This window comes from Sprattus sprattus (genome assembly GCF_963457725.1).
Source record: "Sprattus sprattus genome assembly, chromosome: 9".
NCBI lineage: Eukaryota > Metazoa > Chordata > Actinopteri > Clupeiformes > Clupeidae > Sprattus > Sprattus sprattus.
In genome coordinates this window covers 23441076-23457832 of record NC_137928.1, presented here as the reverse complement: position 1 = coordinate 23457832, position 16757 = coordinate 23441076, and the positions used below count along the sequence as shown (strand labels likewise).

The 16757-nt window shown below is 40.1% G+C and overlaps 1 protein-coding gene across 1 annotated transcript; it reads left to right on the top strand.

Moving 5' to 3' along the window:
* Positions 1-2206: 2206 nt before the first annotated feature.
* Positions 2207-5439, top strand: LOC308370377 (extracellular calcium-sensing receptor-like; the record flags this gene model as incomplete). Its single annotated transcript, XM_080845031.1, has 6 exons — positions 2207-2412; positions 2571-2862; positions 3036-3827; positions 3924-4151; positions 4307-4430; positions 4526-5439. 6 exons carry the CDS (start codon positions 2207-2209, stop codon positions 5437-5439), a joined length of 2556 nt encoding a protein of 851 aa, XP_080701157.1.
* Between the last annotated feature and the right edge of the window lie 11318 nt (positions 5440-16757).

Sequence of the window (16757 nt, the reverse complement as noted above, 5' to 3'; positions counted from 1 at the left end):
AAGAGTGGGCGATTTACAACAACAAGAGACTAGTGGCTATAGTAAAGCCAACTAGGCGGAGCAAAAATAGACTAGAGATCTATTTTATGCAAGTCCTTAGCAATCCAGTGTGACAACAACCAATAGGAGGGAATACAACATGAGACACATTGCTAAAACCAACATAAGTTGCCTGCAGTCACAGCTCTTTGGCATAATAGCTTTAGCTTCAATACATTGCACAACTTCCTAGCTCCCTAGTGATTACTAGCTAGCTAGCTACACTGACAAGCAACATTTGATCAGCAATATGAATATAAATCAAATCCAATTGATCTTTTATGCTAGGGAAAACACTTTAATCGATTATTTTTTTTGTGTGTGTAAATGTATTGATCTGCACATTTTATGGATCAAACGTTTAGGCTACCATGCATTATGCTTTATTGAAGTAAGTGTTTTATTGAAGATAATCGAATTATTACCAGTCCTTCCCATTAGATGTCACTCTCCTGTTTAATTTGTGCGAACTGCAAACGCATAGTCCATTACTTTCACGTCGTCACACATGTTGTAACATTGTAGCAGCTACATATTATAAAATATTTTACCCACCAACATGTTCGCATAATTTTAAAGATTTTAAAGAAACGGGTTTCCCCCCCAAAAAACTTGACCGAATGCATGAATCAGACATTACTTACAATTCCTAACAGTCAACGACCATCTTGACTATACTTAAAACTAGTGCTGTCAGTTTAACGCGTCATTAACTGCGTTAACGCAAACCCATTTTTATCACGAGATTAACGTTGTTTAGATTAACGCTCTTTTTGGCCTCTCAAACTGTGTAGTAGGCTAACCTTATTTGAGTGAATCGTGAGCGCGATACGGCAAAATGGATGATAAAAAGCTTCTGAATGGAAAGTTTACCTTTAAAAGTTGTGTTGTGAAAAAGAAGCAAGCTTCACTGTTGTCTGAAAATGTCAACAGGCAGCTGGCTGAAAGCAAAGAAGTAGTAGGCTTACCTTTTATTGGTAACTTAACTGTTACGGGTCATTGTTTCTGAAATAAGAGACTTGAAAACTTGAAAAAAAAGAAAATATTAAGCCATGGTTTAACTGGTCTATAGGCTGTGTCCTTGTTTACCTGAAATGTGCACTTAATCATTTTATTTTGTACCTCCCTGTTTGGCAATGTTGTTTTTCAATTAAATTAAATATTTGCATAAAGCAAGCCAATCCACTTTTCCATGTTGATAAGAGCATTAAAATAAAATACAAATATGGAAAAAAATTATTGAAGGGACATTTAGAATAGATACAAATTTGCGATTAGTTGCGATTCATTTTGAGTTAACTATGACAAAAATGTGATTAATCGCAATTCAATATTTCAATCATTTGACAGCACTACTTGTAACTACTTGTAACCATAGGATCGGTTAAAACCTATTGTTACATAAAGAGATGGGCACAAATACATAAAAAAGTATCTTGTTTGAAATTACAAATACATACTCATCAAAGGTATCAAAATAAAATATAAAATACTGTTTGACAAAATACTTTAAACTAAAATATAAGTCATTTGTAATTTTAAAAATAAAAAAAATACATTCTATGCAAACTGATATTATCAGACATTGGCCACTTCTACATCATGTGTTTGCTAATTTCTTGTTTTTTATTTTATTTATTTTTATTACAAAGACCTGGAAAAGGTTGGAAACTTCACAAAGTTCCAGTGAGGGATGCCACATCAATTTTAATACACATATCTGTATTTTTCATGCAAGCTCAGACATAAAGCAACTAAGCACCGTTCAATTCCCAGACAGCTACAGTGGACCACATACAGCTAGAGTGTACAAAATGTAAACACATTGTTACTAGCATTCCGTACAAAAAAATAAAATGCTTGTAATGTGGTTCATTCCCTTGGAAATTATTAAGGAACAGTGTGATAATTCCATGTACATCAGAGTAGTATATAATATATACCAACCAGTCTCAGGACCAAGCCCCCTACACCCACCCATAATTTGTATACACATTGAATTAAATAACCCATCACTCTTTGTTCAGGTTAAATTTGCAGTATAATTTATTGGAGGAGTTCTGGGAGGTTCTCTGTTCTGCCAGTCCCTTTGGGAGCATCTTGATCACTATAAACTGGGCCCCCTTACCTTAATGCTTCACTGGCCTCCAGTCTGTGGATTACAGTCATGATACAGACGCCTCTATTTCTAGTGTTGGCAAGCTTGTGTGCCAAGGCATTGATGCAGAGCTGCAGTCTGCTGGGCCAGCCAGCATTGCCCCTCTTGTCATCGGAGGCAGACATCAATATCGGGGCAGTTTTTTCTTTACATAGAGAGCCACACGTGAAGACTCATAATTTCACCTCAGAGCCACAGCCTACATCGTGTATAAGGTTTGTACTGAGAGTAGCTTATATTACTTAATGAATGGATAAGGAGTTATACTTTTATATTTTGAATGAGACACAAGTAACACAATTTTAGTAAAATCTAATTCTGGTGTCCTTCAGCTGTTATTAAGTGTTTTGTATATGATGGATATTTTTTACAGACTGAATCTGCGCGAGTTTCAGTTTGCTCAGACACTTATTTTTGCAATAGAGGAAATAAACAACAACACAAACCTCCTACCTGGCACGACTCTGGGATATAAGATATATGATTCCTGTGGCTCAATTTCCATGGCAATCCGTTCAGCTATGGCTTTGATGAATGGTTATGGAGAGACACTGAGTGACACATCGTGCCAACGACCACCGGCTGTTCAAGCCATTGTTGGCGAGTCCAGCTCCTCTCCTACTATTGGAATTTCATCTGCAGTGGGACCCTTCAGCATCCCTGTGGTGATATATTATAAATATGTTTAATCCCTGTGGTAATATATTATAAATATGTTTTAAAAGACATTCCATGAACAGCTGCAGGTCTGTCACAATAATGTGTTCTTCATGCTATGTAATGTTCTAATATTACAAATGACATTCATTCATTCAGCCTTCTTTTTTCCCATTTCTAGGTTAGTCACTTTGCCACATGTGCTTGTCTCAGCAACACAGACAGGTTCCCAACCTTTTTCAGAACTATTCCCAGTGACTACTATCAGAGCAGAGCCCTGGCTCAGCTGGTCAAGCTGTTTGGCTGGACTTGGGTTGGAACTGTTAGAAGTAGGACTGATTATGGGAATAATGGAATTGCCACCTTTGTGGAGGCTGCACATGAGCTTGGCATTTGTGTTGAGTATTCCGAGGCCTATTTCAGAACAGATCCAAAAGATGAATTACTGAGGATCATTGAGGTGATGAAAAGGGCCACTGCCAAAGTAGTGGTGGCATTTCTAGCACTAGGGGACATAATCCCTCTTTTGAATGAGCTGGCGCTACAAAACGTGTCAGGGCTGCAGTGGGTGGGCAGCGAGTCATGGATCACTTCCAAGGGGCTTTCAGAGACAAAAGCATACAGATTCCTAACAGGTGCTGTAGGATTTGCAATTGGAAATGTAAAGCTAGAGGGCCTGAAGGAGTTTCTCACTTCTGTGCATCCCTCCAAAGCAGAACCCAACCTCTTTCTCAGAGAGTTTTGGGAGACAGCATTTCACTGCTCGTTTGAAAACATCCCCAATGGGGGTTCACAGTGCACAGGATCAGAGAGCCTGCTGACTCTGCAGAATCAGTACACTGACGTATCTGAGCTGCGGATCTCCAATAAGGTCTACACAGCAGTATATGCCATTGCACACTCTCTACATAGTCTTCTAATGGATGCTGTAGCTTCCAATGAAACCCGCAGGAATATTTTAGTTCCTGAAAAGGTACGTATAAAGTGAGGAAAAAACAAGCATAAAGTAAGTGTAAGTGCTGAAAATACTCTTTAACAATATTAATTGTCAATTTACCCAATTTAACAGGTACTTGAATATTTGAGAAAGGTTAATTACACCTCCAAGACTGGGGAGCAGATTTTCTTTGACTCCAAGGGAGACCCAGCAGCCAGGTATGAACTGGTCAGCTGGCAGCCAGACGGTGATGGAACTGTGCAGTTTAGAACTGTGGGATACTATGACACATCAATGCCCTCAGATCAGCGTTTTGTTTTGAACCATGGAGACATGACATGGGCTGGTGATCAAATCATGGTAAAGCGTATAAAATTAAGAGCACTGTTTAACAATTAGTATCTAAGTTTGCTGATTTTTAGGAAACAATCTGTGAATGCTGTACAGTTGCACACTGACTGCCTAAAGTTTTATAGTAGTTGATTGTGGTCATTTGATCTCTCTGTATCAAAAAGGTACCTGTGTCTGTGTGCAGTCAGAGTTGTTCCCCAGGCACCAGGAAGGCTGTGCAGAAAGGCAAGCCTGTCTGCTGCTATGACTGTATACCATGTGGAGAGGGAGAGATCAGCAATGAAACAGGTATTGCATGCGTCATCAAAACTAGCCAATAATATATATTTGTATATGTATGTAAGGAAGCATTAAGTCATCACCTTTTCAAATATTTTTTTCAGATTCTAATGACTGCATACCTTGTGATGTGGAGTACTGGTCAAATGAGAGTAGGGATCGATGTGTCTTAAAATATATTGAATTCCTCTCTTACTCTGAAATCATGGGAATTGTACTTGTATTTTTTTCTTTGTTTGGAACATTAATTACTATTTTGTTGGCAGCTGTGTTTTACATTCACAGAGAGACACCTATTGTCAGAGCCAACAACTCAGAGCTGAGTTTCCTGCTGCTCTTCTCATTAAAGCTGTGTTTCCTGTGTTCGCTTACTTTCATTGGTCGGCCCTCTGAGTGGTCCTGTATGTTGCGTCACACAGCATTTGGTATCACCTTTGTTCTCTGTATCTCCTGTGTTCTGGGGAAAACAATAGTGGTGTTGATGGCCTTCAGAGCCACTCTTCCAGGCAGTAATGTCATGAAGTGGTTTGGGCCTCTGCAACAGAGACTCAGTGTTCTTGGCTTCACTCTCATACAAGTCCTTATATGTGTCCTTTGGTTAACTATATCACCTCCATTCCCATACAAGAATATGCACCTTTACAAAGACAAGATTATTCTAGAGTGTAATGTTGGTTCAGCTGTCGGATTCTGGGCTATTTTAGGGTACATAGGACTCCTTGCTGTCTTGTGTTTCATACTGGCTTTTTTGGCTCGGAAGTTGCCAGATAACTTTAATGAAGCCAAATACATCACATTTAGTATGCTGATATTCTGTGCAGTCTGGATCACCTTCATACCAGCTTATGTCAGCTCTCCTGGGAAGTTTACTGTAGCAGTGGAGATATTTGCTATTTTGGCGTCTAGTTTCGGATTACTTTTCTGTATTTTCACTCCAAAATGTTACATTATCTTAATAAAGCCAGAGCAAAACACAAAGAAAAACTTAATGGGGAAGACGGCACCAAAATCTCGGTAGAGGACAATTAAGTCCCTCTACCTGCCTTTTCATTTTTTTTTTATCATTCCAAAAAAATCAATATTTACCATCATGTTCTATCATATTTTGTATTCCAACTATAATTATCATTACATTTTCAATCCCCACTAAGTGCCATTTGAAGTATTTTTTTCGCACCAATAACATTATCTCAAGGCACTGAACTAGGTCCGATCAGTGGTATTAGTCAGGCCAGAATCCCCACAGAGCATTGACCCACCAGCTTTGCTCTCCACAGGCCCCACTCCAGGCTGTGGCGCTCTCCAGATCAGACCCAGACACAGTGGACAGCCCCTCATCACATCTTTGTCATGCATGCTGTGGATATGCATTGTGTACTATGAAATAAAAAACAAGATTGCCTTTTTACATCTTTGTGACCATAAATGATCATGCTGCTGTCTGTAATGAAGCACATATTTAAAGCAAGGAGTTTGTAGTAATGGCAGTGGTATGAATAGTATAACGTGTTTACTTTAACTCTTTATGGCACTATATTGTATTGTGAAATAAATTAGAGAGCTCATCATATGGGTCTGAAATTATTTTGATTTTCAAACCAGATTGCGATTCATTAAATTAGTAAGAAAAAATCCAATAATCCAACTAATTTACTAATTATGGATAGTTGTAATGACAGCCTAATGCTTGATTCTTAACTCAGACGTGTGCATTGCAATGCGTTGATCAAAAAGGAGGATGGAGGAGGAGTCTGGCGCATGGGGTTGTGTTGATAACAGAGACGTTATATTGAGAGTGACAGGTCAACAAACCAATCACAGCGCTAGCGAGCTGTTTCCCTTGTGGGTAGTAGCATGCTAACTTTAGATAGCTGGCTCATACGTATTTTTCAGTTGCAATAACAGGGTTTTTACATTGCACACTGTCTATTTCTCAGTAACTTTTAAAAAATCTCAGCAAATAAGGTCAAACAAACAACTTTTATGTACAAATACGACCATTAACAGAGTTTGGTTGGAACACTTTTCAAAGCAACACAATGGAGCCCAATGGAGCCACATTTCAGTTTGGCAACGGATTACGTCACCCCATTCAAAGTGAATGGGGAACTGTTAACGTTGACAGTGGTATGAATAATATAACATTTTTTTTTAACTTTTTGGCTCTATATTGTATTGGGAAATAATTAGTGAGCTAGTTTCTCATATGGGTCTGAAATTATTTTGATTTGCACACCACATTGTGATTCATTAATGAGTAAGACAAAAATTATTTTATCAATTTCTAATATTCATGTACCAAGAAAAAGAAAAAAATACACTAATTAGGAAAAACACTAATTAAATACACTCATTTACTAATAATGGATACTTGTTAGACAGCTTAAGGTAGTGGTCGCCAACCCGTCGATCGCAATCTCGGATCTCAGAGACTTTCCCTGTCGCTATCCAAGATAAAATAAAAAATATTCTCGAACATTTCTGAAGTGTCTTCTGAAATGTTATCTTACGGACTTTGGAAGACCAATGTCAGAGAAGATCTCCGCCTGAAAATGGGTTCTTACACAGCTGAAGTGTTCTCAGCAGGATTCTTAAATTGAACGTGCGTTCTCGTGCACCTGGATTTACATACAGAAACGCAGTGCTTACTTATTTTTTCCCTTGGATTTGCAGTGTTTGCACGATCATGACTATAAATGTGAAACATAATTGTTAATGATACAAATATTCTCGTATGTTTTATTATTATAATTATTTAAATCATAGGCGTAGATTACAGGTGGGACGGATAATTTTAATTTTGTCCCCACCACTTTTAAAAATGTTGAAACCAATTGCGACTGAAAAAATCCCCACATGATCAACCGAAATCGTCAAGTCTAAATCATGCGATAGGCGCGCAGGCGCGCACAATGACATCCTCACAGCATGCACACCTGCCTGGCTTCGTGTGGAGCAAATTAGTTAAAAATGCATTTTTATTTAAACCGTTGAAGACGACGCAAGTCTAGTTTTCTCTAAGAAATTTAACCTTTGAGAAAGCACTGATTGATTTTTATACTCCTACTTGCGATCTATCTTCACACTTATGGGGACTATTTTTCGATTTTTTTTTCCACCTAAATGTGTTTTACGTACTTCGGAAGTTCAACGTAAGAAAATATCTCCACCTTATTAATGAATAGGGATGGGAATCAAGAACCGGTTCTTGTTGAGAACCTGTTCCGAGTGGACAGATTCCTTGGAATCGTTAGCCAAATCTCTTTTCGATTCCGCTATCAAATCTTAAAAAAAAAAATAATAATAATAATTACTTTTTTTTCTTCAATTCCGCTATATATACCTTAAAAAAAGTATTAATTTTTAGATTTTTTTTAATTCTGGTATCGATGTAAGTGCCATTTAGGTGTCACTAGATGTCACTGCAGCCAACATAGCAGTTTTAGACTGCCAAGGCATAGGCATACAAAAGGGTGGTTTTGTTTCACGCAAAAAGATGACCACAGGGCCACTTGCAATGCTTGCAAAACATCTCTTTCGTCAAAGGGGGGAAAAACTACCATTACTCCGAAACATTTGTCCATACTGCATGCAGTAACTTTGCAGAAATGTCGCGTTTTTGAGCGCTATGGAGTGAAGATAACGTTAATGAATCTCAACCAAGCAACAGCCGTGCGGCTAACGTTAGCGCTTCATCTGTTAATATCGAAGGTTAACTCTTACAGTCTATTGTGTTAGTTAGGGTGAACCAGACGTCCTCCTTTACCCAAACATTTCCTCTTTTAGAGACCTAAGAACGTCCGGGATTTTGCCGGATATTAGTGTTCCTCTGAGTCTTTCACAAACTAGTCATTACGTTTGGGAAAGGGTATCTCCCTTTTTTGCGCGAGGTTGACCGCCTTCCCAATGTTCCCAGATAGGATAATTATCCTCCAAATACGATCATTTTGAGCCTCTGATACCATACGGCATTTCCAATCTGGCAACACTGAGCATCTTGCAACCTCCACTAGTTGCATCGTTTACAATAGTGCATGGCATCTGTTTAAAAAGAAGAAAACTTCGTGGGTGAGAGGGGCAGGCTCATCTGCATGTTAAAAAGATGTCCAAGAACTCCGTCGCGGGAAAAGGGGCGGGGTCCCGCGACGAAGTGTCCTCTTTTTTCACAAACTCAAATCTGGTCACCCTATATTAGTGCCATTTGTTTTATTGTGTTAACCAGCTTTCACTGTTTGTTTATATCAGTTTTATTTTTAATTTAAGGTGAATGCACTTTTTTTTTTTTTTAAACAGCACTGTAATTGGCATGTTCAAATAGTTTTTAGCACAGTGGTTCTCAAACTCTGGTATATCAAGGACCCCTAAACTGCCACAAATTAGACCAGGGAGGGATTATTTTCAGGCTCCCCCATCTATTTTAGATTTTTGAGTTTAGATGTTTTATTACAAAAAATGTTTGAAACCCATAACCAAATCAGTCATACATTCTGTTACTTATGGTTGGAATTCTAATCAAAACAAATACTTTTTTTCTTTGTTGGGACCCCCTGGCACCCAATCTAGGAAAAGGATCCCTAGGCTATGGGTCTCTGGACCCCACTTTGAGAGTTTGTTGACCTATTATGAGGTTTGTTTTTGGTTATTTAAAACATGTAAATATATAAATACATACTGTATATGATGTGCATCATCTATTTAGAGAATATTATATAAAAGGAAATAAATGTAAATAAACTCGTTTATAGTATTTTCTTTCCTTGCCCAATAAGAATCGTTAAGAGAATCGATAAGGAATCGAATCGATAAGCAGGAATCGATAAGGAACCGGATTCGTTAAAATCTTATCGATTCTCATCCCTATTAATAAATACCTGAAAATTGGTTCTTACACAGCCGAAGTGTTCTCAGCTGTGCCGATTGAGGTAGAGGATTTTTAAATTTGGATTTGCATATATACACGCAACACACCCCGCCAGGGCACGCAACCGTAGTGACGTGTGCAGTCAGCCCTAGCCCTTCTAACACGGATGAGGCACAGCTCGTCGCTGCCTCTGTCAATCTCTTCCGTCAGTATAATTTTGTTTTAGGTGTTATTAAATGTCAATTACTCTAGCCTACATTTAATTTGGAAAACCACCGACGGTTGACAGTGATAAGGTAAGATGTGGCTTTGACCTTGCCAAATGTTAGCTTGCTATTTGTAAAAACGACTCCCTCCCCCAGATGCATCAGCTTGGCACCCTGCTGTTAAGGCTACTCACAGGACCTGGGGTGATGACAAGATCAGGCCAATCAGATCATCCCTAGGTTCTGTGGGGGACGTCAACAGTGGAATGTCACTGTCCATTTGGCCACCCCCGAGACAGTTTCAAGCAAAGCCCAATAAATCTGTGGACAGTTTCGGGTCTCCCCCTGAGGCATGCCTGAACATGCCTCTCAGCCCCTCTTGCCCCTTGTGATGCTGTGACTTGGCGTCTTCACATCACGTGACTGAGTCACATGACCACCAGCCAGGTAATGGCTTCTGTGTGTAATATTTGAACTGAGATCGTTAAATGGACTACTTTTAACCTTTACTGTTAACCATGTGGATTTACCAAGACCTTGGACTGCTTTCAAACAACTGCTTTTAAACCTGTGAGTAGTTTCCCTGCGAGAGGGTGAGTGCACGCACCAACCTCGCAACATTGTCGACAACGGTTTGTTTGCAATGCCGTTCTACCACCGAGCGAAATGCTACATGTATTAAAATGCAACAGAGTGCAAAGAACAACAAGCAGACGGACTATTTCAATTCTACAAAGGTTTATTGAGTAAAGTAAGGTTACAAAGCAAGAACAAAGTAGGTTCAAATGTTTACCTTTTTCTCCTGGCATCTCTGACTGCAGTGTTAAAGGGGCGTGCACCTCCACTGCCAAGCCTGATATACGGTTGTTGCCGACTGGGGCGCGTTCGCGCACGGCGCGTGCGTGAGCTGACAATGGTATTGTCCAATTTAAAGTGACATTCGCTCAGGAAGCGTTCAGGTTTTAATATTATGGTACGAGTGTGATGGTTGTTATTTCCTGTATTAGGAACATTTCATTTCTGTTCAGTTAATGTCTTTACTGTGGCTGTAAAAGCATGTTCTGTATTTTAACCCCTAGTTTGTGTATTATTGGTTTGTTCCAATTACTTAGGGGAAATTGATTGGTCTTTAAAAGGTCCAGTGTTTTCAGTTTTCGGAAGGCCAGCCATGCGTGCACACTATTGTTAGTGAGAGCCTCAGAACTCAGTTAAGTGAGTAACCTTGTAGCACAAAGTTAGTTTGAGTTAACTTTTGTTGCGTTAGATTTTGTCAGTTTATTTTCTCTTTTCTTTTGACCCACGTGTCATTGTTTGGTTATTTGCATTTTTGACTTTAGTTTATTCTCACTGTAAATGTCTGCACGGATTTTGGCTTGGGAAAAATTAAAACAACCCTCAACCTTTTGCACAAAACCTTCGTGTGGACCTGCATCTCTGCCAGACTTGCCTGTCACGGCTACACATCTTCACATTTGGTGGCAGCGGTTTTGGGAGCCAGTGACCAGCAGAAGTGCAGACGAGCAACATCCAGTCCTACAGAAGGATGATGGCAGAAGGGGGAGCCAACCGTGATGTCGACAGTGATTGGGAGTTCAGAGGTGAAGAGGAACTACAGCACCAGCGCCGACCTGCAGATGGTGACAGAGGAGATGGCCTGGAGGCTACGCTCAGGCAGTTCATGCAGCAGCAACACCAGCGTGACATGCAGCGGGAGCGAGAAGCCCAACAACAAGGCCGTTGGCTGAGGGCCCTCCAGCATCAATTCGGCCTGCTCCAGACAATCGTCAGTGTGGAACAGCTGGACGGGCAGACTGCATCCAGACCCATCAGCCCGACAGCATCTCGCCCAGCCAGCGTGGGCCCCTCTGACTACGGTGCAGGAAGAGCGAGCAGAGTAAGCAGTGTTCCCTCCAACCTTGTGACGTCTTCGGCCAACCAGGCCCCAACCCCATTTCCAATGGTATGGGCGGCACCCAAGATGACCCCATATCAATATCATGCAGAGATGGACACTTTATCTTGTGCCCCTGTTTACAGGCAAGGCACGAGCAGCTTACGTTGCTATGGACATTCGAGACGCTCAGGACTACGTAAAAGTGAAGCTGGCAATCTTGAAAAAGTTTGAAATCGAAAGCGAGACCTATCGGCTGAGGTTCAGATCCGAAGAAGTGCGAGACGGCGAGACACCGCGGGAGCTGCAGGCCAGGTTTCGGGACCTCTACATGAAGTGGGTAACACCCGAAGACCGGACGAAGGAAGAAATCGGGGACCTCTTCATGCTGGAACAGTTCCTGTGGATGGTCAACCCAGAGATCCGCACATGGATTGAAGAACACGCCCCTCAGCCATCGGAGACCTACATGTCAGCCAGGCGTGGACGAAGAGGACTCCAGCTGGGCATGGACCAAGGGGTGCAACGGCGGACTCGTGAATGTCCGTACAGGAGGCCATTTTAAGGACGGAATAGTTCCGGGAGGGATCAGTGGTACGTTAGGTAACGTCAGTGATCTTCACAATCGTTTACACTCATATCTCGCGGAAATCTTGACGGATTTACAAATTACTTGATTTACAAACGTCATTACCTTGGTAATAATTCTCGATGCTTGAACATGTTGAAATGTGCAGCTTTATTGTGTATCACGGCTATTGTGTTTCAATCATTTTACATCAATTGGCGAGGCATAATTGTTCTTTCTTTTTAATACAACTTAAGTTGCACATAATAAAACTGAAGTTGCACATGATTTCCAATCGGTTGGTTTGTTAAACATCTAAGCTACATTATGATTTCCACAGGAAATTGCTGACTTTATTGCCAATGAAGACGCCAGAATTTTGGCAGTCTGTTCTAGTGAACGTTCCCTTAAAACGAGATCCCGTGGGATCACCGGTATTTTATTATATCAGTAATATTGCTTTTAAAACGGTGATAATAGAAGTATACATGTATCTCCTGTTGCCATTCTGTATGCTGAGTTTTAGTAGCCTATTGATTTTAATAGCTTGTGATAAATAGCTTGTGCATGTGTATTTATGGCACCTATCTGAGCGAGCTATTCCGTCCCTCGGTACCTCGCAACATTGTTGACAACGGTTTGTTTGCAATGCCGTTCTACCACCGAGCGAAATGCTACATGTATTAAAATGCAACAGAGTGCAAAGAACAACAAGCAGACGGACTATTTCAATTCTACAAAGGTTTATTGAGTAAAAAAGGATAATTCTAGCATTCATTACTTCAGTTATTCACGGATTATCATTCCATATCATCCAGTTAAATAAGTCTTGTGTGTGTGTGTTGGAAATAAACCTTCATCTTCATTTGACATTGGCATTCTGTATTGTTCTTACCGGACAACCTGTGGCGATTGTCACTCATTACTCCACCAGTCATACAGTTCTTTTGGGGATCTAGTCAACTCAACATCCCCTATTTTATACTATTCACAGATGATGTAACGTTCCCTACAGCTAGCCTAGCTAACGATATGTCTTAAATTGAGACCGTTATGATCTGGTAAAATAAGCAAGATGGTGCTGTTGTCAACATCGAGATTATCTATTTTTTATTGTTTGAATGGGATTTTCAACACCTGACAATACACTGTAGAGCATATTGTAATGCAACGTTGAATGGATGAATATCTTACATAAGGGTACCCAGCACTTTTCAAAACACACTCAAGCTTATGGTTATTGTCCCCACCACTTGTAAAAACAAACTGACGCCCTTGATTTAAATCCTTAAGTCTGTAGAGTTGATGTGAATGTAGTCACCAATGATTTCACACAAATTCAGCCCTTGCATCTAGCGTTTTTTTTAAGGAATTGCATGTAAGAAAACTCTGCGTTCGAGAATGAGGCCTAATATTAATAAAACTAGTGCAGTGCCCGTAGGGGGTAACATCTATGATGACGACTGTTCTATGACTATGACATCATTCACAAAAAAGTGTCCCGATGTATCTGTTGTAATTCGTTTGTAGGCCTACTTTGTTTTCTCATTATTGCAATATTGTTGTAAAATGGTGCGGCTCCTTTAAGATTTCGGTGTGTAGTGAATAAATCCTCTAACAAAGAATACAGTGGCATTATTTGCTAACCAGCAGCAGAGAGTAAGAGTACGGGAAATAAGTTCCTTTGTTTCAAAACTCTGGATAATGAAGCCCTTTTGACTGAAAATGCTCTGTGTGGTTTTATGTTGTTTTGTGGTGCACAATACAATTTTGCAATATCTAGAGTTAGATTTTCTGGTACCACTTTACAATAAGACTCCATTGTTAAACAGTGAGATGTTATATTGTTCTCACTCTGTCAATAGATATAACTTCTATGGTAAGACCATAGTCACATTGGTCAGAGGGCCAGGCATTAAAAGTGGAACATAGAAATTGCACAATCACCTATCTACCTAGGGATAACTAGATAGCTAGCTAAACTGAACAGCAACCCTTTCCTTTCAAAACCTTAAACAGCCATTTTTGTGTATGGGTAATGTATTGAAGGAAGAGGGTAGTCACCACACCTAGACTTTAATCCGGGTCTACTGGGTACCAGACCTGCACTTTGTCCGCAAAGCCAAAGAGCCAGGCTTGATGGAATGGTAGTCAGAGGACATAATTATGTTTAGTGATGACACATCCCTTGGGTAAGCATCCCTTTGCACTTCAAGCACACTGGCATTCCTCAACGCCCACCAACCGTACTCTTCCGATCTCAGGGTGCTTCACCCTTCTATGGGGTCCCTCACACAGGGGTCAACCTACCTGGGGGTCGCTCATGCGGTTCAGTGCAGGAGTGCAGGTGTGGGTTTGGCACCATGTAGGCCCGGGTTCAAGTCCGGGTGGGGTGACTACTCTCTGCCTTCGTTACAGGTAAACACAATGGGAAAAAAAAGGAAATATGTTTCAGGTCAAATCCAAACAAAATGCCAATCGTAATATAGACACTGAATTTGATTGATTGAAGACTTTAACTGTTTATCTTTTAATGGCAGAACTATGGAACACTACAATAGGTAGCTAACCAGCTAGTTGTTCATATTAGGTTAGCAAGAAAAGGTTGTTCAGACTACGTTTTGTCAGTCATTATAGCTAGTTTACAAACCAGCTTTCTCTGAGCTAAGTAATGTCTTGCCTTCTTGTTTAGTTTCATTATCTGGTAACCAAAAGCCAGGAATGCCCATAAAGCGATAAAGGTTTGTTTCTTTCCTGTGTGATCCATGTGCATGTGTAATAACTCCTGTCCCCCATACAATCACACAGATAACACAGGAAAGACTGTTGCAGAATGAAGTAACCTACTGCAAATACTTTTCAATGAGAGCTGGCGATTTACAGCAACAAGAGGCAAGTGGCTATTCTACAGCAAACTAGATGGAGCTAAAATTGGCTAGGGATATATTTTATGCAAGTACTTAAAGATCCAGCATAATAGCTTTAGCTCCAATACATTGCACAACCACTTAGCTCCCTAGCAATAACTAGCTAGCTAGCTACACTGACGAGCAACATTTTCTCATGAATATGAATATAATTCAAGTCCAATTGAAGAGAAACCTTTTAGGTTAGGGAAGTTCAGATACACTTTGAATAATGTTTATTTGCAAATGTATTAATCTTTAAATTTGACGGATTAAACGTTTCGGCTACCATGCATTTTCTTCTGGTTTTCAAGGTTTTTCCAACAAAGTAACCATAGGATTGGTTATATAGGAAAACCTATTGGTTCATAAAGAGATACATCAAATAGTATCTTGTTACAAATAACAAATACGTAAGGGATAACGGCCGACGAGCTGTCCAGTTCTACAAAGATAATGGACGCTGCGGGGCAAAGAACACCACGACGCGCAGCGGAGTGGTGTTGCGCCGCGAAGTCCATTATCTTTGTAGAACTGGACAGCTCGGAGGCCGTTATCCCGCTTATCTCCCGTTTACAACATCCAAAAATGTTTTTATTACTATTATTGTTTAGAATTTCCTTTACCTTTAGGAAACTTAATATGCATAATAACCTGATGAATTCTTGATTTGAAGCCTAGCGCTCCCGTTAGAGAAAGTAGTGCGTGGAACTGGTCTTATCATATAACCTTTAGTTTCCCCGGGCATTGCTGCAAAGTGACACTCATGAGCTCTCCTCTGTAAACGGACACACGAACAAAGGTGTTGTTCATAAGGTTTTACTATTTAAAGTTGAACTCACGTTGATGGTGAAGTTGGACAGAGCAACAGGGAGGTCAAGTTTGGTGATTTTGGTCGAAGGCTCACAATCAAGCTGGCGAGTTAGCCGTGTGAGCTACTATCTGTTTGAATGGGTTGTTCGTCTACGCGTTAGCAGCCGCCTACAAATAATATTCGAGACTTTCAGTTAAGACTTACAATACTCTGCAACATTCGTGGAGCACATAAACAACTAACCGAGTCAATTTAGACTGATAAATAGTCGTGTAGATAGCTTAATTCACATAAAACATTTCCCACTAACTTCTCCCAACAGGCCGCCATCTTTGTTCGAATTATATTAGCTGTCACAAAATAAACGTTACGTTGGTTGTCAATGGTAACCATTCAAGAGCATTGATATGGAACGGAGATTTAACTTTTCTACTGGGATTATGTCCAAGGTGTCCATCTATACGAACTTATTGTACACCCCATTAGCCAATCAGAAAACAGTATTTCATTCCAGAGGGACATAATCATCAAATAAAATACAGAATACTGGTATGGTATGTCATTTCTAATTTGAAAAAACACATTCTATTCAAACTGATATTATCATACATTAGCCACTTCTAGATCATGTGTTTGCTAACTGCTTGTTTTTTTTATTGTCATTCAGTAGCTTGCCCTAACATGCAGTATCTGGTCATATTTTCATTACATAGACTTGGAAAAGGTTGGAAACCTCACAAACCTCCAGTAAGGGATACCGCGGATACAAGCTCATACACAAAGAAACTAAGCACCCTTTAATTTCCAGACCACAGACAGCTACAGTTTACAGTGACAGCTACATTGGGCCTCATTCTCGAACATTTTCTTAAGTATCTTCTTAAATATCTCATTCATGAAGGCCTGGAAATGGGTTCTTAAACAGCCAAAGTGTTCTCAGCTGGGCTCCCCCGAATGAGGATTCTTAAATTGAACGCACATTTTCGTACACCTGTTCACCTGTGACAATTTCTCACAAATGCAGCCCTTATCTGGCCGATTTACAACTGCTATTTAGAGTTTCTAAATTCGGAAGCTAAGTTAAGAACGA